This window comes from Taudactylus pleione, unplaced genomic scaffold (assembly GCF_031769625.1).
Source record: "Taudactylus pleione unplaced genomic scaffold, aTauple2 ptg000377l, whole genome shotgun sequence".
In the NCBI taxonomy this organism is placed as follows: domain Eukaryota; kingdom Metazoa; phylum Chordata; class Amphibia; order Anura; family Myobatrachidae; genus Taudactylus; species Taudactylus pleione.
This window is the reverse complement of record NW_028284778.1, coordinates 887,257-911,777: the sequence shown is the minus strand read 5'-3', so window position 1 is coordinate 911,777 and position 24,521 is coordinate 887,257. Positions and strand designations below refer to the sequence as shown.

The 24,521-nt window shown below is 46.5% G+C and overlaps 1 protein-coding gene across 1 annotated transcript; it reads left to right on the top strand.

The window, feature by feature from the left end:
- Positions 1 to 1,366: 1,366 nt before the first annotated feature.
- Positions 1,367 to 21,475, top strand: LOC148507978 (uncharacterized). Its single transcript, XM_088445126.1, has 5 exons — positions 1,367 to 1,425; positions 8,188 to 8,376; positions 9,054 to 9,245; positions 9,919 to 10,042; positions 20,277 to 21,475. Exons 2-5 carry the CDS (start codon positions 8,299 to 8,301, stop codon positions 21,179 to 21,181), a joined length of 1,299 nt encoding a protein of 432 aa, XP_088301252.1. The 5' UTR covers positions 1,367 to 1,425; positions 8,188 to 8,298; the 3' UTR covers positions 21,182 to 21,475.
- Positions 21,476 to 24,521: the final 3,046 nt, after the last annotated feature.

Sequence of the window (24,521 nt, the reverse complement as noted above, 5' to 3'; positions counted from 1 at the left end):
GCTGCAATGTGTATAATTTGTATTATATGTGAGTGACAGGAATATACCCAGCTGTAATGTGTATTATATGTGAATGACAGGACTATACCCAGCTGTAATGTGTATTATATGTGAATGACAGGACTATACCTAGCTATAATGTGTATTATATGTGAGTGACAGGAATATACCCAGCTGTAATGTGTATTATATGTGAGTGACAGGAATATACCCAGCTGTAATGTGTATTATATGTGAGTGACAGGAATATACCCAGCTGTAATGTGTATTATATGTGAGTGACAGGAATATACCCAGCTGTAATGTGTATTATATGTGAGTGACAGGAATATACCCAGCTGTAATGTGTATTATATGTGAATGACAGGACTATACCCAGCTGTAATGTGTATTATATGTGAGTGACAGGAATATACCCAGCTGTAATGTGTATTATATGTGAGTGATAGGAATATACCCAGATGCAATGTGTATTATATGTGAGTGACAGGAATATACCCAGCTGTAATGTGTATTATATGTGAGTGACAGGAATATATCCAGCAGCAATGTGTATTATATGTGAGTGACAGGACTATACCCAGCTACAATGTGTATTATATGTGACTGTAACAGGAATAACAACAACAGCTCTGATTGGTAACAATACCAGTTCACCACCATATTAAAGGTTTGCACTCCGCAGCACTGTGCTATTGAAGACCATCGATGGCTAACTTCTGATTGTTAGTTACTATTGTATGTTACTATCTGTTTTGCCATCGATTATTGTGTTCTAATCTTTCTCCGACATTTTTTAGACAGAGCCTCCCCCCCCCATCTCCCCACAAACTGCACACAAAGCTCCGCCGCCACCTCTGATTTGGCCCGCTGGCGCTGCCTGGTGGTGAGTAAGAGCAGGGATTTCCATCGGTGGGTTAAACCGTCATCGACGGTCCCACTGTCGATGGTGTAATAACATTTAGGATACCACCACTTGTCCCATCGATGGTGATCCCCGATGTTTAACCACCGATTGCCCCCAAATGCTGTGCTCGTAAAGAAGAGCCGCTCAGCTGCTTTTCCCACTTCCCATTCAAAAATCTTTAATGAGTAGTACAGTACGTGTGTGCACGTTCTTTGTTTAATCAGAGGTTCAGACCACAGCAAGATGGCTGACATCCAACCTCGGTCCGGATGAATGTCAGCACAACAATAGCTTATATATCCCACTATTGTTACCATGTAACTGGCCTTAATATATGCTCTCAGCATGTAGCTAGGGTGGAAGCTGTAATGGGTATGTCCCTTCGTCGGACACTTGAGACCACGGGAAAATGGCTACCGCAGCGTTTTGAGACTGCCCTCTGCAGTAGTCTTTTTGCACTGCGCCTGCGCGTTATTACATCCGGGACTCGGATGGGTGTGTGCGGAGGCCGCTGCAGGGTCAGTATTGTTATAGTATTATTATGTATATATGACTGGCTCCCTGTCTCCAAGCTGGGCTGTGTCAGTGTGGGTGTGTAGGGGGTAGAGAGGAGGGTAAGGGGCATATGTATGAGAGGGCAGCTTGTAGTGCTAGCAGCCCTGTGTGTATGTGAGGCCTGGACAGGAGATGTTATCAGTGTGCGCGTATACAGCCAGATGCTGTGTACAGAGGATGCAGTGCCCATTATACCGGTGTCCTGGCATTTATACCTGCTTCTGTCTGCCTACTAGTGATGCTAGTGTCCCTGCATTATCCATGCACCCCTGTATTTCACCACTGTCCCTACTTTATACTAACACCAGTGTCCCTGCATTATACATGCACCTCTGTCCCTACTTTATACTAACATCAGTGCCCCTGCATTATACATGCACCCCTGTCCCTACTTTATACTGGCACCAGTGTCCCTGCATTATACTAACATCAGTGCCCATGCATTATACATGCACCCCTGTCCCTACTTTATACTGGCACCAGTGTCCCTGCATTATATATGCACCCCTGTCCCTACTTTATACTAACACCAGTGTCCCTGCATTATACATGCACCCCTGTCCCTACTTTATACTAACATCAGTCCCCCTGCATTATACATGCAACCCTGTCCCTACTTTATACTGGCACCAGCGTCCCTGCATTATGCATGCGCCCCTTTACCACTATCCCTACTTTATATTAGCACCAGTTTCCCTGCACTGTGCATGCGCCCCTGTATTTCACCCTTGTCCCTACATTATACTAGCACCAGTGTCCCTGCATTATGCATGCGCTCCTGTATTTCACCACTGTCCCTACTTTATACTGGCACCAATGTCCCTGCGTTATGCATGTTCCCCTGTATTTCACCCCTGTCCCTACTTTATATTAGCACCACTGTCCCTGCATTATGCATGCACCCCTGTATTTCACCACTGTCCCTACTTTATACTAGCACCAGTGTCCCTGCGTTATGCATGCACCCCTGTATTTCACCCCTGTCCCTACATTATACTAGCACCAGTGTCCCTGCATTATGCATGCGCTCCTGTATTTCACCACTGTCCCTACTTTATACTGGCACCAGTGTCCCTGCATTATACATGCACCCCTGTCCCTACTTTATACTAGCACCAGTGTCCCTGCGTTATGCATGTGCCCTGTATTTCACCACTGTCCCTACTTTATACTAACACCGGTGTCCCTGCATTATGCATGTGCCCCTGTATTTCACCACTGTCCCTACTTTATACTAGCACCAGTGTCCCTGCATTATGCATGTGCCCCTGTATTTCACCACTGTCCCTACTTTATACTGGCACCAGTGTCCCTGCATTATACATGCACCCCTGTCCCTACTTTATACTAGCACCAGTGTCCCTGCATTATGCATGCACCCCTGTATTTCACCACTGTCCCTACTTTATACTAGCACCAGTGTCCCTGCATTATGCATGCGCCCCTGTATTTCACCACTGTCCCTACATTATATTAGCACCAGTGTCCCTGCATTATGCATGCGCCCCTGTATTTCACCACTGTCCCTACTTTATACTAGCACCAGTGTCCCTGCATTATGCATGCGTCCCTGTATTTCACCCCTGTCCCTACATTATATTAGCACCAGCGTCCCTGCATTATGCATGCGCCCCTTTACCACTATCCCTACTTTATATTAGCACCAGTTTCCCTGCACTGTGCATGCGCCCCTGTATTTCACCCCTGTCCCTACTTTATATTAGCACCAGTGTCCCTGCATTATGCATGCACCCCTGTATTTCACCACTGTCCCTACTTTATATTAGCACCAGTTTCCCTGCATTATACATGCACCCCTGTCCCTACTTTATACTAGCACCAGTGTCCCTGCATTATGCATGCACCCCTGTATTTCACCACTGTCCCTACTTTATACTAGCACCAGTGTCCCTGCATTATGCATGCGCCCCTGTATTTCACCACTGTCCCTACATTATATTAGCACCAGTGTCCCTGCATTATGCATGCGCCCCTGTATTTCACCACTGTCCCTACTTTATACTAGCACCAGTGTCCCTGCATTATGCATGCGTCCCTGTATTTCACCCCTGTCCCTACATTATATTAGCACCAGCGTCCCTGCATTATGCATGCGCCCCTTTACCACTATCCCTACTTTATATTAGCACCAGTTTCTCTGCACTGTGCATGCGCCCCTGTATTTCACCCCTGTCCCTACTTTATATTAGCACCAGTGTACCTGCATTATGCATGCACCCCTGTATTTCACCACTGTCCCTACTTTATACTAGCACCAGTGTTCCTGCATTATGCATGCACCCCTGTATTTCACCCCTGTCCCTACATTATACTAGCACCAGTGTCCCTGCATTATGCATGCGCTCCTGTATTTCACCACTGTCCCTACTTTATACTGGCACCAGTGTCCCTGCGTTATGCATGTTCCCCTGTATTTCACCCCTGTCCCTACTTTATATTAGCACCACTGTCCCTGCATTATGCATGCACCCCTGTATTTCACCACTGTCCCTACTTTATACTAGCACCAGTGTCCCTGCATTATGCATGCACCCCTGTATTTCACCCCTGTCCCTACATTATACTAGCACCAGTGTCCCTGCATTATGCATGCGCTCCTGTATTTCACCACTGTCCCTACTTTATACTGGCACCAGTGTCCCTGCATTATACATGCACCCCTGTCCCTACTTTATACTAGCACCAGTGTCCCTGCGTTATGCATGTGCCCTGTATTTCACCACTGTCCCTACTTTATACTAACACCGGTGTCCCTGCATTATGCATGTGCCCCTGTATTTCACCACTGTCCCTACTTTATACTAGCACCAGTGTCCCTGCATTATGCATGTGCCCCTGTATTTCACCACTGTCCCTACTTTATACTGGCACCAGTGTCCCTGCATTATACATGCACCCCTGTCCCTACTTTATACTAGCACCAGTGTCCCTGCATTATGCATGCACCCCTGTATTTCACCACTGTCCCTACTTTATACTAGCACCAGTGTCCCTGCATTATGCATGCGCCCCTGTATTTCACCACTGTCCCTACATTATATTAGCACCAGTGTCCCTGCATTATGCATGCGCCCCTGTATTTCACCACTGTCCCTACTTTATACTAGCACCAGTGTCCGTGCATTATGCATGCGTCCCTGTATTTCACCCCTGTCCCTACATTATATTAGCACCAGCGTCCCTGCATTATGCATGCGCCCCTTTACCACTATCCCTACTTTATATTAGCACCAGTTTCCCTGCACTGTGCATGCGCCCCTGTATTTCACCCCTGTCCCTACTTTATATTAGCACCAGTGTCCCTGCATTATGCATGCACCCCTGTATTTCACCACTGTCCCTACTTTATATTAGCACCAGTTTCCCTGCATTATACATGCACCCCTGTCCCTACTTTATACTAGCACCAGTGTCCCTGCATTATGCATGCACCCCTGTATTTCACCACTGTCCCTACTTTATACTAGCACCAGTGTCCCTGCATTATGCATGCGCCCCTGTATTTCACCACTGTCCCTACATTATATTAGCACCAGTGTCCCTGCATTATGCATGCGCCCCTGTATTTCACCACTGTCCCTACTTTATACTAGCACCAGTGTCCCTGCATTATGCATGCGTCCCTGTATTTCACCCCTGTCCCTACATTATATTAGCACCAGTGTCCCTGCATTATGCATGCGCCCCTTTACCACTATCCCTACTTTATATTAGCACCAGTTTCTCTGCACTGTGCATGCGCCCCTGTATTTCACCCCTGTCCCTACTTTATATTAGCACCAGTGTACCTGCATTATGCATGCACCCCTGTATTTCACCACTGTCCCTACTTTATATTAGCACCAGTTTCCCTGCACTGTGCATGCGCCCCTGTATTTCACCATTGTCCCTAGTTTATACTAGCACCAGCGTCCCTGCATTATGCATGCGCCCCTTTACCACTATCCCTACTTTATATGAGCACCAATGTCCCTGCATTATGCATGCACCCCTGTATTTCACCACTGTCCCTACGTTATACCAGCACCAGTCTCCCTGCATTATACCAATGTCTGTGCACTTAAGCAGCATCGATGTCCTTGCATTATACAATACCCAGCGTCCCTCACATTATACCTGTGTTTTAGCAATGTCCCTGCATTATATACCAGCACCAGTGTCTCTGCTTTATACCAGTGTCGATACATATAGCAGCAAAGCTGACCCTCACATTGTACCTGTGCCCCTGTGTTTTAGCAATGTCTCTGCATTATAACAACATCAGAGCTTCTGCGCATGGGACTATTCATCACAAAGGAAGGACAAACAGTCGAACAAAACGTCCTGGTTAGGGTTATACCCTAAAGATTGATGAGCCGAAAGCATTGTTCTGTGGTGCTCTATCTCTGTAAGATTTCACATTAATACAGGAAGTCCGATATATCAGCCACATCGATGATAATAGTGTATCTTTGTACGCACATTGGCAGATTTGTGCCGGTGAACGTCTCAATAGGGCGCACATTGGTTGCAGCATTAGTATTAAAACACAGTAGCTACTGCAGCTGTGCTTATATCTGAATCACCCCCTGCGTAGGGATGGCCATCGGCTGCTAACAACTATTGATGGTTTAACACAAATTGTCGATGGTTTTGCCACGGATGACGGAAATCCAATGATTCTCTGCCACCAATAGCACAAAAACCTACAGTGGTTTATTTTTTCTCCTGGCACCGGGGCATGGAGCATAGCAGATACACCCGCAGTTGCACACAGAATATAGGTATGCCACATATCATTTTATCAGCGGAAGCTGCCTGTCGCTGTGCGAATAAGACGCTCGCGCGTTGTGTAATGCGACTTCTAGCGCACGGAGGATAGATATATGCGGACACATCTGTATAGTGTTCATTCTAGGTCCGCCGCCGAACCTAGAAAGGGGCACTCCTGCGCGCGCTGAAAAGTGGGTAAGGTCACAAAAAAGGGGGGGTGTCTTTAAGACGTGCCCCCTCTTCATCACTCTTTGGGGTGTGCCCGGCACTTACGGACATGCCGGGCTGCCCTTAAGAGCTCCTATCTCAGTATATAGATGCCGGGCCTCCATTCACTGGCGGTGATTGCTTGCACCTCTATTTTCCCCACCCGCGGGACACGGGGGGCGACGGCCCCCACAGGCTGTTTTAGCTGGTGCCCCTTTAGAAATCGGGCAGGGCGCGGCACCCTGCTAAAACAGCCTAGCGGAAACATTACTGTAACTGGCTAATTTTTTTTTTCAAAAAACTTTTTCGTTATCGGAATATATAAATAACAGCTTTTTAAACTAGGGGTGAGCAGGTTCGGTTCTACTTGGTTCCGTTCGGATTTAAAAACCGAATCTTATTGGCTATCCAAAACTCGTGACAGCTGATAGCCAATAAGATTCAGTTTTTAAATCCGAACGGAACCGAGTAGAACCGAATCCGCTCACCCCTAATTTAAACCTGATTCAGTATAATTTTATTAACAAACATGCAGATTTTGTTAATAAAATTATACTGCATCATGGTTAAGTAGCTGATATTTACATAATTTGATAATTTAAACTAATGACACAATTTTGTTGACATTTTGCATAATAAAAAAAAAAAAAGCTACAGTAATGAGTCTTGGCTGGGATCAGCAGTGGTGGTAAGGAATGACGTTGGACAGTAACTAATGACGTCAGGGTATCTATGGAAGGGGATCTATCCACTACCATCCGCAATGACACAGATTGTTTTTTTTTTTTTTTTTTATTTTAAATCTCTTTATTAAAGCAGGAAACAAACTGAACACACATTCAGTACTTTTCAGGACATGTACAGAAAAACATATTGTGAGTACAAGAATGTCAAATTATCTGGTACATACGCTTATGATACCCCTTTCAGATATAAGCAAAGACCCGGGAATTTGCCGGAGCACGGCGAGTCAACCTGGGTCCTGCTTATGTCTTAAATAAGTCTGACCCCTCTTGACGTGACCCTGCAATTGACCAGGGTTATTCCCAGTGATGGCCGGTTTAGGTAAGTATGCACACTTACCGAGCAGCCGCTTGACCTATCGCCCTGATGTCACAGATGGGCATGCATTTGAGTTTGCCTGCCCAGCTGTGACGTCAGTCCCTGCAGAAAGTGTACAGGCGGCTGGCGGACATCCAATACACACAGACAGATGTGCCGCTATATTTGGAGAAACATGGGCCATCGGCTGTGCAGCGCAGCCGACGCAATATGTCTGTGAATGTCATTCACAGACACATTGGGGGTACACCCCCCCCGACGGGCTTGCAATATATATCGGCCATTCGAATGAGCAGCCTATAATACAGTATAGAAAAATACTACTCCTCTCAGAGTATCTCAGTCTCGTCATATGCAGTACAGACAAAAACAGTAAGCGAGGACATATCTGTAGCATCACTAGAATACTCTCTCTATTGTATGGAAGTTGCTGGGATGCTCTTTGTACAATATGGCGGTAGCTGGGTTGCTCTCTATAATGTATGGCGGTTGCTGGGATGTGCTATGTACTGTGTGGCAGTCACACTGTACTCTATGGTGGTTGCTTGGATGCTCTCTACTGTATTGTATTTGTTTTAATAACTGTTTTATTTAATCAGCTTCAGTGATTTTTGTCTTAATAAAAATTAAGATTTATTGACCTGTTTTCAAAACGTATTAATTGTACCACCTTTGATTTTTAGGATATAATCTGCTATTTACATTAATTTTATTGCATTGCGGGATTTTCTCTGCTGAAATTGCCTCATAATCAGTCTCCTCTGCAAATCAATTTCCCAACTGATCACCTGAGAATGGAGAAGAACAAAAACCAGATGAATGAGAGGATTTTAAATATTACCCTGGAGATCATCTACCTGCTGACTGGGGAGGTGAGGGAATCCGAGAGTTTCACAGTGACATAATTCTAATCTCTATTACTAACACAGGGACCTGACTGGGGAAGTGAGGGATTCTGGAAGTGTCACAGTGACATCACTATTATCTCTATTACTAACACAGGGACCTGACTGGGGAAGTGAGGGATTCTGGAAGTGTCACAGTGACATCACTATTATCTCTATTACTAACACAGGGACCTGACTGGGGAAGTGAGGGATTCTGGAAGTGTCACAGTGACATCACTATTATCTCTATTACTAACACAGGGACATGACTGGTGAGGTGAGGGAGTCTGGAAGTGTCACAGTGACATCACTATTATCTCTATTACTAACACAGGGACCTGACTGGGGAAGTGAGGGATTCTGGAAGTGTCACAGTGACATCACTATTATCTCTATTACTAACACAGGGACCTGACTGGGGAAGTGAGGGATTCTGGAAGTGTCACAGTGACATCACTATTATCTCTATTACTAACACAGGGACCTGACTGGGGAGGTGAGGGAGTCTGGGAGTGTCACAGTGACATCACTATTATCTCTATTACTAACACAGGGACCTGACTGGGGAGGTGAGGGAGTGTATGGGAGTGTCACAGTGAAATAATTCTTCTCTATACTACTAGAGTGTATTTAGAATATAATTTGTGTCTTTTAATACGCAGGATTATACAGTGGTGAAGAAGACCTCTAGTAAACCTGAGACACCCAGCAGCCTTCCCTGTGTGTCAGAGATAATGATCCAGACCAAGAGCCCCACCATGGTGCCTCTGCCTCACTCACTGATGCATGAGAGAGACAATGACCAGAAGATCCTACATCTTACTAACAAGATCATTGAGCTGCTGACTGGAGAGGTGACTGCTGGGAATGGAACATTATACAGTAACACCAGGGGATGTGTCTGGGTGATGACTGGAGAGGTGACTGCGGGGAATGGAACATTATACAGTAACACCAGGGGATGTGTCTGGGTGATGACTGGAGAGGTGACTGCTGGGAATGGGACATTATACAGTAACACCAGGGGATGTGTCTGGGTGATGACTGGAGAGGTGACTGCTGGGAATGGGACATTATACAGTAACACCAGGGGATGTGTCTGGGTGATGACTGGAGAGGTGACTGCTGGGAATGGGACATTATACAGTAACACCAGGGGATGTGTCTGGGTGATGACTGGAGAGGTGACTGCTGGGAATGGAACATTATACAGTAACACCAGGGGATGTGTCTGGGTGATGACTGGAGAGGTGACTGCTGGGAATGGGACATTATACAGTAACACCAGGGGATGTGTCTGGTTGATGACTGGAGAGGTGACTGCTGGGAATGGGACATTATACAGTAACACCAGGAGATGTGTCTGGGTGATGACTGGAGAGGTGACTGCTGGGAATGGAACATTATACAGTAACACCAGGGGATGTGTCTGGGTGATGACTGGAGAGGTGACTGCTGGGAATGGAACATTATACAGTAACACCAGGGGATGTGTCTGGATGATGACTGTATCATTGTGTGTGTCAGGTTCCTATAAGGTGTCAGGATGTCACTGTCTATTTCTCTATGCAGGAGGGAGAGTATATAGAAGGAGACACTGGTCAGTACGTGAAAGTGATGAAGAAGCAACAACGGCCCATTACATCAATAGGTAAGAGGAGAGTTTAATTTCTTGTAAATCTTTTATATTTGCATGGATATGTGTCTTTGGGTGGCCCTAGCAAAATATAGAACCTATAGTTGACTCCGTCCCTTAGCCACAGTCCGCCACACGCAGGAGGTTTGGTTTCTCTTTGGAGTAGCCCATCGCCCTTTTGTGTTGCTGTTCCCTCGGCAGAACCAGGGATGACGCCTTTCCGAAAATGACAAGGGAATTTTCAGCTTAGGGAAGAGACCTAATTTAACAAAGCAGGGGTGGCTTCCTGCTCCCGCCTTCTCCACATCACCTGACATCTTGAATGACACCATGCTGCATTCCTTTATCATCCTGGTTGCCTATGTGTACGGCTTATCCCCGTATTCAATTAGAAATCTGCGAAAACGGGACCCAGCGAACTGTAATATACGAAAAGTCCTGTCAGATTTGGGGAAATCAGCCTGACACCCCTCCAAACATGCACTGACATTGGGGATCACTATAGATACCCCCGAATAGCCCTGCTGAAGGTATTAGGGGTATTTAAATGATCTCAATAGCTGTTATTTAGCGTCCTTGCATAAGTGGTGAAGAATAGCATTTAGCAGTGGTTTTTATTTATGAAAATAAGTAGTCCCAGCAAATTTGGGGTACATGAAAATGGGTGCTAGCATATTTTAAAGTTGCTAATGTGAAGTTTTAAAAAAAACGTAAAAATTCCACCTGCCGCAAACACCTGCAATCTTAAAAGCACCTGGGGCATACTTGGGGGCCCCCCAAAGTCTATTTCACTAGTTTTTAAGTTTGTCCCCCAACTTTGGTCTTTTTCACCCCCAAAATGAAAGTACTTTTTGGGGTGATCAAATGTTTTTTTTTTTTTTTTTTTTTAACGCAGTTTACCTTTGGGGGACTGTCCCAAGGGTGCAGGGTTTTTTTTCAAAGATTGCACGCCAAAACCCCAATTCTGCACTTTTTTTACCGACACCTATTCATAGGGGAAACTTTTTCGCAGGTACCAGTGCATTGAGTTTCCGCAAACGGCGAAAAGACTCCGGAATTGAATACGGTGAAAATTTTTCGCATGGCGAAATGACGTCACTTGCGATACTTTGTTGCAGAAAACGGCTTTTCGCACCTAATTGAATACGGCCCTAAGTATGGATAAGCCAGGCAAGGGGGCTAAGAAACAAGGATCAGTCACTGTTCACACGTGTATAAAATGTGATAAAAAGTTGCCAAAAGATACAGTGTCTCATTCAGACCCGGTCTCAACCGGGTCGATGGTCCCCACAGAGCATGCGCACGACGGAGCCGGCTCTGTCATGCGCATGCGCGAGACCCGGCTAGCGACGGGCGCTCCGTCGCTATGGGTCTCGTAGCAGACGGGGCGAACTGTCGATGTTGAGTGACAGCTCGCCCCGTTTGCTGCTTGGGCCAGGGGCGTGCCTGGCCAAACAGGCGTTCCAGTCGGAACGCTTGCCGTTTGGGGGCGGCCCCACTGAAATCATTGATGATGTCAGTGGGGAACTTCCTGCTCAAACAGAGCAGGAAGTTCCCTGGGGCTTACGAGAGCCCAGACCCAACCGTAGGGTCTGGTCGTAAGCCCCGATGGTCGCGATGGTGATGACCATCGCGACCATCACCCTGGTCAGTCGCTAGAGCTGTGGGTGGTAACCCACAGCCTAGCGATCGACCAGAAGGCGGCACTTTAAACAGTAAGTGGCCGCCCTCATTCAGAGCGATCGCTTGCAGCAAGCGATCGACTCTGAATGAGGTCCCCAGACCCAGGGTCGCTCTGTGCTGGTGGTTCACAGGGTGATTCATTACCGGGATGTTCGGCTGAACAGTCGGTGATGCCTGATTGGGCCAGGTCTATGGCTGAGGCCATAGGTGAATTACGTCACACTCAGGCAAATTATATGTTAGCCTGTGAGCAAACAGCTCCTTTATCTGATCTCTCAGTTTAGCCCAGATGGGCCCAGAATATGGGACTATGGACCTCATTCAGAGTCTGTCGTTGCGGCCGCTCGGTCGTACGCCACCGATGTTCGCTAAACTGCGCATGCGTAAATTTCGCAATGCGCGTGCGCAAACTAGCTATTATGATCAGAGATTTCTCTCTCCTTGAACACAGCCAGGTCGTTAGTTTGAGAGACAGGATGAGGCGTTTGTGGGTGGTAACAGGGGAAGCTGTTTATGAACGGGGGAGTGGAGATCCGAACGCAGGCGTGCCTGACTATGCAAACGGCGTTTTATGGGAGTGCATAATTAACTAAGTAGTGTCGTGGCACATGTGACATGGGAGGTTTTTACACTGACTTGATCGTAGTGCTTAAGAGAGGGTATGGTCAACCTTAAGCTCTACGAACAGCTCCGATGGTTCCCGATGGTCTCGATTAATCCTTATATGCCCGGAGATGACGTGTAATGCGAACGACAAGGGGGCGTATTTTTAGTCTTACGGCCGCATCCTCCCCTCGCTCGTCCAGCTAACGATCCCATCTTAACGACTCAACTTGCGAGCTCTCCATTTGCATATCCGGCCCTTTTACCTTACGACGGAGCAGCCGCAACGACCGACTCTGAATGAGGTCCTATGTCTCATTCAGATGGCAACATCCCTGAATAAAATGGCAGCAGGTGCTATAGCCACTAAGAGATGGGCAGGCCATACCTCTGTGGATTTTCCCGGTGAACAGGTTGCAGGAAGAAGGTGAATTGGATTCTGATTGGGAGGACACCTCAGACTCGGTGGAAGACTCTCATTCTTATTCAGGTGTTTCTATGTTGATAAATGCGGTCAGGGAGACTTTGCATATACAGGAAACGGCTATTCCAGAGACTAGTTCTGTTTCTTTCTTTAAACATAAGAAGAAACATGCATCACATTTTGGGGAAATATTTAAAAAAAATAAAAATAAAAAGCCCGATTACATATTCCGAAAAAAGTTAAGTATCGTTATCCTTTTTGGAAGAGGATACCAAGCTTTGGGAAATTCCACCCATGGTGGATGCTCCTATTGCTAGGTTGGTTAGGAATACTGGGCCTGATTCAGAGCCACTCGTAAGCGGCAGTTCGTTCGCTCCGAGCGATGTTTGGCCAACTGCGCATGCGTACGGATCGTTATACGCATGCGCTAACCAGTCAGTGCGGCCGAAATTCATGTGCTCGCAAAATATCGAATGCCTGCTATTTTGAGTGACAGAAAGAGGCGTATGTGGGTGGTAACAGGGGAAGGTGCTTGAAAATGGGGAGTGGAAATCAGAACGCAGGCGTGCTTAAAGGTCAAAACGGGCGTTTTATGGGTGTGCATATTTAAAACAGCAGCGTCATTGACCACGTCACTGGGTTATTTTATAGTCAGAACTGCTCGCAAAATTGTGGTAGCAAACACCAACCCCAAGAATAGCGAGCAGTTCATACCCTGATCGATGTACTCGATTAATCTAATAAATAGCGGACATGACGTAGGATGCGAGCGGCCAGGGGGCGTATCTTTCCAAAAAACGAACGCAAGTTTTGTTCGCTCGTTCAGACATAGAGGCGTGAACAGACCGCAAACAGCGAACGGTTCATTTGAATAGCCACCCCTTGTTTTAGAACGAACGACCGCAAATAGCGAGTGGCTCTGAATGAGGGCCACTGTTATTCCCACAACACAGTCTGTAACACCTAAATATCCTATGGATAGAAAGAATGAGGCTGTACTAAAATCTTTATACACCTTGTCAGGAGTATCGCTGCGTCCAGCTTTGGCCAGCACCTGTGTGATAAAGTCTATCGGTCCCTGGATGAATCAGATGATTACTGTTTTTTTAATCAGGGGAATTGTCTGAAGCTAGTTCCATAGCTGATCAGATTTCGGAAGCTCTAACCCAGTGGTTCTCAGACTCTGTCCCTAGGACCCCACACAGGTCACGTTTTCTAGGTCACCCAGCAGGTGCACAGGTGTAGTCATTACTCACTGACACATTTTTAAAGATCCACAGGTTGAGCTAATTGTTTCACTTGTAATTCTGTGAAAAGACCTGGAAAACATGCACTGTTTGGGGTCCTGAGGATCGAGTTTGAGAACCTGTGCTCTAACCTATATAGGTGATGCTTTGATAGATACTATTCAGGTACAGTCTCGTATTTCTGCATTGGCCGTTTCCGCCAGGCGTTTGCTGTGGCTTAAATCATGGAAGGCAGATGTAGAATCCAAGCATGCTTTAGAGCAGAGGTTCTCAAACTCTGTCCTGAAGACCCCACACAGTTCACGTTTTCCAGGTCACCTAGAAGTTGCACAGGTGTATTCACTACTCACTGACACATTTTAAAAGGTCCACTGGTGTAGCTAATTATTTCACTTGTGATTCTGTGAGGAGACCTGGAAAACATGCACTGTTTGGGGTCCTGAGGACCGAGTTGAGAACCTGTGCTTTAGAGGCATTGCCTTTTGAAGAAGGTGCTTTGTTTGGTCCAGAATTAATCAAAATTATTTCTCCGGTCACAGGAGGAAAGAGTTTGTATCTTCGTGTAACTACTCCAAAAGTAAAAACTCCTAAGTTTCATTCTTTTCGGTCTCCAGGAGAGGAAACTTTCAGGCCTTCCGGGGTGCACCTAGGGGTTTCCGAAGAGGAACCTTTAGGGGACATAAAGTCACTGGCACCAGTCAACCTGCTGCCAAGCCAGCAGGTCAATCCACAGGACTGTCACGGGTCTGAAACCCGTCCTCTGGTGGGAGGTCGCTTATTCAGATTCCGGGAAGATTGAATTCAATCCAATTCGGATTATTTGGTAACTCGAATAGTCACAAAGGGTTACATGCTGTATTTGGAACGTCCGGTTCCAAGAAGATTCTTTTCCACCCTTCACCCAGTTGGTATTTCCTCCTATCGGGCTTGTGCAGACGGGATTTAAACCGGCGGCTAAACAGCCACCTGTATTTCAAACCGATTCCAGAGGATTCATCGGCATCTTCTGTGGTTTGCAGTACTCAATCAGCATTTTCGGTTTCAGGCTCTACCCTTCAATTTGGTCACAGAGTTTTTACAAAGGGTATGGCACACATGATCTCCCTACTCAGGAGTGGGGGTATAAACGTGTTGGCCTATCTGGACGAATTGTTGCTAAAGGCACCTTCTATGGCTCTATTGCAACAACAGATTACCTTAGACAAGCTCCAGAGATTCGGCTGGATCATCAATTTTCCGAAATTAAATATAATTCTATATCAGAGGGCAGTATTTTTGGGCCTTCTCTTCGACACTCTGTGTCACAGTGTTTCTTACGCAGGCAAAGATTCAGGATCTGCAGTCCAGAATAAGGACCATTTTACAGATATCTCAGATCTCTGTTCTCAGGGCTTTGCAGATACTGGGGAAAATGGTGGCTTCATTCAAAGCTGTTCCTTTCGCCTGATTTCACGCCCGACCTCTGCAAAACCAATTGCTTCATCAATGGATAAAATCAGACCCTCGATTAAACAGGCAAATGTTAAGATTATCTCTGCAGAGCCGGCAGTCTCTCTGGTGGTGGCTACAGGTTGCAAATCTGAACAAAGTTTGCCAGTTGTCAGTGAAAGACTAGACCATTGTCACCACAGATGCCAGTCTTAACAGGCTGGGGGACGGTGGTTCTAGACAGACACTTACAGGCTCTTGGGACACTTACAGGGTCTTTGGTCTGTCCAGGAGCCGCTCTTGCCATCAATGTACTGGAAATAAGAGCAATTTGATATGCACTGATTCAGGCTCAATGCTATCTAAAGAATTTGCCAGTGCGAATCCAATCAGACAATGCCACAGCAGTTGCTTACATAAACAAGCAGAATGGCACACGCAGCTGGCTAGCAATGAGGGAGGTTTCTCACATCCTTCATTGGGCAGAAAATTGGGATCCAGATATTTCAGCAGTTTAAATTTCGGGGGTGGATTTTTGGGAGGCGGACTTCTTAAGTCGCCACAGTGTGCATCCAGGAGAATGGGAATTACACTAGGAGGTGTTTGCAGTAATAGTTGCCAGATGAGAATCTCCAGACATAGATCTAAGGGCTTCTCGTCTAAACAAGAACCTTCCAAGGTACGGATCTCGGTCCCTGGATCCTCAGGCATCTCTGGTGGATGCCATGACAGCACCTTGGGTGTTCCAGCTGGGAAACATTTTTCCTCCTCTGGTAATGTTACCAAAGGTAATGCAGCAGATACGATTAGTGGTATGGCCGGTCATTCTGGTGGCTCCAGACTGGTCGCACCATCAGTGGTACGCAGTTCTTTGGAACACGTTGGCAGATGTTCAGTATCTTCTGCCCCTGTGTCCAAGTCTGTTACTTCAGGGTCTGAGCCGTCCCCCCGATTTGCCTCGATTGGCTTTGACGGCATGGTTCTAGAATCCAATATTTTGAGAGCCAAAGGGGTTTTCAGAGTCTGTGGTGAAAACCATGATACAGGCTCGCAAACCAGTTACTTTCCAGATTTATTATTGGACTTGGAAGATATATATTTCTTTTCTTTCGGCCCTATCGATCCTGTTTCAAAGGAAATTGGCCACCATTCCAGAAGTTCGGACCTTCTTGCAGGGGGTTCTTCACATACCGCCTCCTTATCTCCCACCGGTTCCTCCTTGGGACTTGAATTTAGTTTTGGAGGCACTTCGAAAAGCACCTTTTGAGCCTTTGGAATCTGTAGATTTGCGATCTCCCACTTTGAGGGTTGTTTTCCTTTTGGCCACTGCCATGGCCAGAAGGGTATCTGAGTCTTCTAATTTTTCATGAAGATAGGGTAGTGTTACCACTAAATCTTCCTTTCTGCCAAAGGTGGTATCGGCTTTCCACATTAACCTAGATATTGTCCTTCCGGCTTTTCGCCAGAATTCAGTGACTAGTGAAGGTTCTTCCTTAGCACTGTTGGATGTGGTTCATGCGTTGGGCATTTACTTGGACTGTACTGCGTTTTTGAGGCGTACGGATTCCCTGTTGGTGTTGATCGATGCACCAAAAAGAGGCTGGCCTGCCTCAAAAGGGTTCATCGCTAGATTGGTCACTTCTGCCATTCAGCAGGCATATTTGTCCTCGAATGTGATGGTTCTGGCTTCAATTCGGGCTCACTCAACTCGTGCTGTCGCAGCCTCTTGGGCTGTAACGACATGGTGTCTCGGTTGAGCAGCTCTGCAAAGCGGCTACCTGGTCATCCACACACAGTTTTACCGCTTCCATACATTTGGCACAAGGGATGCCAGTGTTGGGTGGAAAATTCTAAGAGCAGTCAGTTCCGACGCTCCCCCTCCTTAATTGGCTTGCTTGGGTATGTCCAAGAAGTAATGGCATCCCCTAGATGGATGATAAAGGAAATACGATTTTTACTCACCGTAAAAACTCTTCCTTGGAGTCCATCTGGGGGATGCTGGGATCTCTCCCTTGTTTGGTTTCATACTAAGATACCTGTTGGTTTCTGGGTTTTCAGTTCTTTCCGTGGGTCTCCTCCAGCTTTGTTAAACATAGACTAAGCTTAGGGTGGAAGGGGAGGGGTTATATAGGGGGTGGGAGCCAGTTTCAATTAAGCTAGTGTCCGACTCCACACCTCACTAAGCATAAGAGATTTTACGGTGAGTAAATATCGGATTTTCTTGTCTTGGCTGAGCTTACCTTTGCTATCCAGTAGTTCTAAGAAGTTCCTTCTGCATTTTCTGCAGTGATTTACATCCCACTACCTGACTTTCATGGGTTCCGGTCTGTAGATAGACACCAGATGTTGGACAGACAAAAGGTTGACAGGGACAAAAGATCGACACACTAAAGGTTGACATGTAAGATGGTTGACAGGGTCAACATGTCAGCGAAAAAAAATGGTTGACACAAAAAAAATGGTCGACACGTGATTTTTTTAAATTATTTTCTTTTAGGGTTAGGCACTTACCGGAGGGTGAGGTTAGGCACTTACCAAGACAGACAGGGTTAGGCACTTACCGCGACGGTTAGGGTTGGGCACTTACCGGAGGGTTAGGCACTAGAAGAGACAGTTAGGGTCAGGCACCTACCCCGACGGTTGGTGTTAGGCACCAAGGGGAGGGTTAGGGTGAAGATTAGGGCTAGAAAACAAAAAAAATAATCATGTGTAGAGTAGACCATTTGTGCATCGACCATTTGTACCTGTCGACCTTTTGTGTGTCAGCCTTTTGTCCCTGTCAGCCTTTTGTCCCTGTCTACCTATTGACTGTCTAACATCTGGTGTCTATCTAGACACTGTCGACCTTTTTTTTACTGTCTCTTATACCACACCTGACTTTAATACATCAAATGTGTTCAGGCTTGCAGGACACCATCCCGTTACTTGCAAGTCAGGTATGTCTGATCTAAACAAGTCTTGTTCTTTCTGTTGCATCGCCTCACCTGACTGTCTAGACTTTGTAGGTGGCTGCTGTCTATGGACAATTACATTCTTGTTTCCACTGAACTGTTAGGCTGGGAACACACTAGGTCCGAGCGGCCCTTTCTGGTAAGTATACACACTTACCGATCGGCCGCACGACATGTCATCCTGATATTCAAATGCCCGTCTAGCTGTGACATCAATGTCTGCAGCAAGTGTGCTTGCGGTCGGCCAACCGCCCGTACACATGACCAGATGCGCCGATATATCTGTAGCTATATCAGCCATCAGCTGCACTGTCGTCGTGATACAGATATGTCCACATACATCAATCATCCATGTCTTTCAAGAAGTGTCCAAGATTCTACAATGGGCAGCGCTTTCTGTCCCTGACATCTGAGACTGAAACACTGGAATTTACCTAAAAGTTTTGGGTTTAAGCAATTATAACCGTGGAACTGCCATGATTATTAAGGATTTGTTAATTTTTAATGAAAGCATCCCCGCTATGTACTAAGGAGCACTCACAGGCACAGCGATTGCGGTGACCGTTGTCCCTGTGAGTTATATTATATATCTTCAGAATTTTGTAGAAGTCTTTCACATTTGTGAAAGACTTCTCCGGGGGAAGCTGACACTGCGCATGCTCACATCGTCAGCTTCCAGAGCAGCCGGCCAGAGTCTGCGAGATCGAAAGATCTCTATCCTGCTCCTGGAGTCCCTTTAGGCTTATAGTAGTTTACACCATCTGGTGTAAACTCCGAAAAGCTTTGCTGTTTAGTACTTGGGGTCAGATCGTAGTCCAAATGCCTAACCTTAGTCCTCTCCCCTAATGCCTAACCCTTACCTTAAATGCCTAACCCTCCCCCCTAGTGCCTAAACCTAATCCTAACCCTCCCCCCTAGTATCCTAACCCTAATCTTCCCTCAAATGCCTAATCCTAACCCTCCCCCTAGTGGCTAACCCTCCCCCCTAGTGCCTAACCCTCCCCCCTAGTGCCTAACCCTCCCCCCTAGTGCCTAACCCTCCCCCCTAGTGCCTAACCTTCCCCCCTAGTGCCTAACCTTCCCCCCTAGTGCCTAACCTTCCCCCCAAGTGCCTAAACCTAATCCTAACCCTCCCCCCTAGTATCCTAACCCTAACCTTCCCTCAAATGCCTAATCCTAACCCTCCCCCTAGTGCCCAACCTTCCCCCCCAAATGCCTAATCCTAACCTTCCCCCCTAGTATCCTAACCTTCCCTCAAATGCCTAATACTAACCCTTCCCCCTAATGTCTAACCTTCTCCCCAAGTGCCTAAACCTAGTCCTAACCCTCCCTCCAAGTGCCTAATCCTAACCCTCCCCCCTAGTGTCCTAACCCTTACCTTCCCTCAGATGCCTAACCCTTACCTTCCCTCAGATGCCTAACCCTTACCTTCCCTCAGATGCCTAACCCTTACCTTCCCTCAGATGCCTAATCCTAACCCTCCCCCCTAATGTCTAACCTTCCCCCAAATGCCTAAACCTAATCCTCCCACTAGTGTCTAACCCTAACCTCCCTAATGCCTAAACATAATCCTAACCCTCCCCCCCAATGCCTAACTCTAAACTTCCTCAAGTGCCTTAACTTAATCCTAATTTCTCCCCGTAGTGCCTAATTCTCCGACAAGTTTCTAACCCTCACCATAACCTTAAAATTGTTGAAAAACACTGCAACCATTTTTTTTTCTGTGTTGACTTTATGCCCCTTTTGACCTGTTGAGTGTCTATCTGGAAACTGTTGATGTTTAATCGGTTGATCTTTTCTCTCCAACATTCTTATTAAAGAAGTATTTTGGGGACATTAGACATCATGTAACATTGCACCTTGAAGTTGTGTTGAAAATAAAAAAACAAAATCTTTTTTTTTTTTATTCCCAGCTGAGAGACTGAAGAATAGGAGTACATCGGACAGACATATCATTATAAAGGCAGATCAGAAAGCAGAAGAGAACATCCGACAAGAAAACCCCATTGCCGCAAATCTGTATCCGATGCTTCTCAACCCCGACGTGTCTTCCGATTCCTCCTCTAGCCACGAAGGATTTTCTGAGGATAGAGTAGAAATTATTACACACAATCCAGTTCCTGAAAGAGCCAAAACATTTGCATGTCCCGAATGTGGGAAGTGTTGCAGCGGGAAGGTACAACTTGCTACACACCGGAGATTTCACACAGGCGAGAAGCCGTTTTCTTGCCCAGAGTGCGGGAAGTGCTTTACCCTTAGATCACATCTTGTTAGACATCAGCGAACTCACACGGAAGGCGAGAAGCTGCATATTTGTTCCGATTGCGGCAAAAGTTACAAATATAACGTGTATCTGGTCAGACACCAGAGAATACACACAGGGGAGAAGCCTTACCGATGTACTAAGTGCGGGAGGTGTTTCAGACTGAAAATAAGACTGGCTGCACATCAGAGGATCCACACAGGGGAGAAACCGTTCCTGTGCTCGGAGTGCGGGAAGAGCTTTACACACAAATCCAATCTCGCCGAGCACCAGAGAACTCACACGGGCGAGAAGCCTTTTTCCTGCCCTGAGTGCGGGAAATGCTTTACGCGCAAAGCGAAGCTCTCTGAACACCGGATAACTCACACGGGCGATAAGCCGTTTTGTTGCTCCGAATGTGGGATATGTTTTACGAGGAAAGAGCGATTGGTTGAGCACCAGAGAATCCACACTGGCGAGCAGCCATTTTCCTGCTCGGCGTGCGGGAAATGCTTTAGGTCAAAGGGCACTCTCGTAGCCCATCAGAGAACTCACACTCCTAAACAGACCTTGTAACCGTCCCATGCGCGGGGGAAAGGTCTTGCACATGTATCCAGGCGGGTTAACTCTCGTGAATCACACAGGTGAACAGCTGATGTAAATGGGACGTGTTATTATGTGGGGGTAAAAATGAAACCAAAAAAAAAATCAGATCTCATCGATTATGATATAATTCTACCTTGAGATAAATTCTCGTCACGCACGTTTGCGTGATGACCTAATCACGGCTATGGCATGTCACACCTAACATGCATGGCGCGCGCCCCAGCTCCCACTGCGCGGGCGGTGCACAGAAGGTGTGACGAGAGAGTGGGGTGGGTGGGTTAAGTACAACGGGATGGGAGGGGCAAGAATGGGAGGGTGGGTTTAAGTAGAAAGGAGTGGGAGGGGCAAAGACGGACGGGGACAGTAGGGGTGACTGTGTGGGCGTAGCGGCTGAGGTGACCTGGCAGACGTGGGTCCATTTATTTACAAGTTATACATAAAGTATTTATCCGCCCCTGACATGAGTTGTACATCCATTTCTCTTACCAGTGCTCTTTGCTCGTATGAAAGTTTTGGGCAGTGCACTGTGTCCTATTGTGCTATTTGTTGTGTTAGTCTGCTTATATTGTTGTTTGCAAGATTATACTGTTTTACTGGTCGATATCTTTATGTAAAATGTCTGTAAAATCATGGATTTTAGTGCATACGGCTAGTAATGTGATTGTTCATACGTAATGCATATACTTCTGGAATACTATATACTATATAGAATATATATTTTGTCTTGCAGTAAATTAACCGTTTCACTAGGGGTTTAGGCCAAATTAGCTTCCCCCCCCCACATACTAGGGTATATTTACTAATCAGCGCTTTTCAAAGCCAATGCATCTTTGGCGGTATCAATCACTGGATTTTAAGGAGCAGTAATATTAAATTCAAAACTAGGGCTGTTTTTTATTTAATATTATTGCCTCTTTAAATCTAGCGTCCGAGAAGTTTCTGTTTGTCGGTGGGTCAAGCAAAAATCTGGCTCCCATCTTGCGGCAGGCCACTGAGGTGTGGAACAGGGGGCATAAACTAATGGAAGGTAAGGGATTTCATCCAGAGGCTCCGCCGTGGGGCAATGTTCGCTTCCCTGAATTGGGCAACTTTGATGGGCGCAGATCCTGGTCACAATTTGGTGTGCGTAGTTTGAGCCAAGTCATCTTGGATGACCAAATTAAATCGCTTGCCCAGCTTCATTTGGAGTGCCTGTTTAATATGGGTGTCCGGCAGGACTCAGTGTTCTAAATGTGGGGTCTCCGTCTGTTCCATTTGGCATCTGCTAGGGCAGTGGTTCTCAAACTCTGTCCTCAGGACCCCGCACAGTTCACATTTTCCAGGTCACCCAGTAGGTGCACAGGTGTAGTCATTACTCACTGACACATTTTAAAAGTCCCACAGGTGGAGCTAATTATTTCTCTTGTGATTCTGGGAGGAGACCTGGAAAACTCATCTCCCTCTCCCCCTCCTAGCTAGGTGGTTTAATGGAGAGGATGAAGGGGCTGGTTGAGGGGTCCTTTGGGGTCTCTGGCTTGCTTATACCTTCCTGTGGATGATTGTTGGTCTCAGCGGTTACTCCTTTTCGACTAGGTTTTCTATGGATCTCGATATTGGCTTAATTATTCCGGTATATTTGTAGACCTCTGCCACCAGATTGATTATTTTTATCGACATGTAGTACTGTTCTTAATTTTCTTTCTGTTCTGTTTCTTGTTGGTTTATTTACCTTCATATTCAAAATAAAAATATACCTGTTTAAATAAGAAAAAGAAAATCCTTCGCCTGAAACAGCCGATGACACGGTGGCTTAGAAAAGCGCTGCTAAGTAAGGTTACCCCCACATCATTGGTGCAGGAAACATGGATGATAATGTCACCAGGACACATGGGAATAGCAATCTCACTGTAGTTTCTTAGTAGTCCTCCAGGAGGACATCAGACCGTTCGGTACATACGAGGCCGAGTATCTCCTGGCACAACATAGAATACTGTGGGGGAAGCCGACGGACGCAATCCCGACTGCCGGCTTCCCGACTGTCTAATCCCGGCAAGGCACTAATGACTGGCGTCGATATCCCGATGCCTGTCATTAGACCTACGCCGGGGGCCTGACACCCGGCTTACCGATCGAAGGTAAGCCGGGCGCGGACAGCCGCGGGATGCAGTCAAAAAGCCAATGGTCGAAATGCCGACTTCCCGACTGTCAAATCCCGGCAGGGGTCAAATGATAGGCATCGAAATCCCGACGCCTATCATTATCCCTACACCGGGAGCCCGACTCCCTTCATACCGAACTAAGGTAAACCGGGCGCGGACAGCCGCACGTTGGGGGGAGGATTAGGTTAGGGGCTCCCGGGGGGGGGGGGGATTTAGGGTTAGACACCCCTCGGGAGGTTAGGTGTAGGCTGGGGAAGAGGGGGTTTGGACACCCTCGGGGGAGGTTAGGGTTTAGGCACCCCCCCGGGGGGGGGGGGGGACTTAGGGTTAGGCTGCAGGGAAGGGGGGGGTTAGGTTTAGGCACTTGGGGAGGAGGTTAGGGTTAGGCAACCCTAAGGGAGGGTTAGAGGGGGGGAATTAAGTTAGCATACTTACCTTAATGGATGATTGGGATTTCCTCCTCTGTCGGGCTGCCGCTGTCGGGATTAGAACCACCGGCCATGCGGCCGGCGGTAAATCATACTGAATCCTACTGTGGGTACAATAGCCAAAGATGTAGAGGTCAGTCCTCAGTGTGGGATAGGACCCAAAGCAGAAACTATATGAAAGGTCTTCCACATGGAAAAGAGTATCACACACACTGTCCTGGTCTCGATTACGCTTCATACTGGGTTTTTTTTTACAATAGATGAGAACATATTGTAATAATTTATTGGTATTATTGAAGAAAGCATGTAATATTTTTTTTTTGGAGGGGGGGGGGGTTCTTCCCAACTTATACAAAAATAAAAATGTATAAAATACGCTTTTCTAGTTTAGTACATACATTAATATACATGTATTTCACTTTGTTTTGATGTTTGTGTCGAGCCACAATAAAATAGATAAGCATATATCTGTGTGCCTGTGGTTTATTTGTGTCATTGAGATGAAAGCTTATGGCATTTATACAAGCTGTGTCACAGACCTCTAACTGCCCCGAGACTCTGCTGCTTGGAGACACCCCAATACATGGAACAGTACTAGCTTGCCTAGTATTCTGTCTGCCAGTTGTGTATGTATGCATATATCTGTGTGTATATATTTGTATGAGTTGGATACAGGATGCCGGCTGCCAGAAGTTGCATACCCCTAACCCATTTATCCCACAGCATAACCCAACACACATGCAC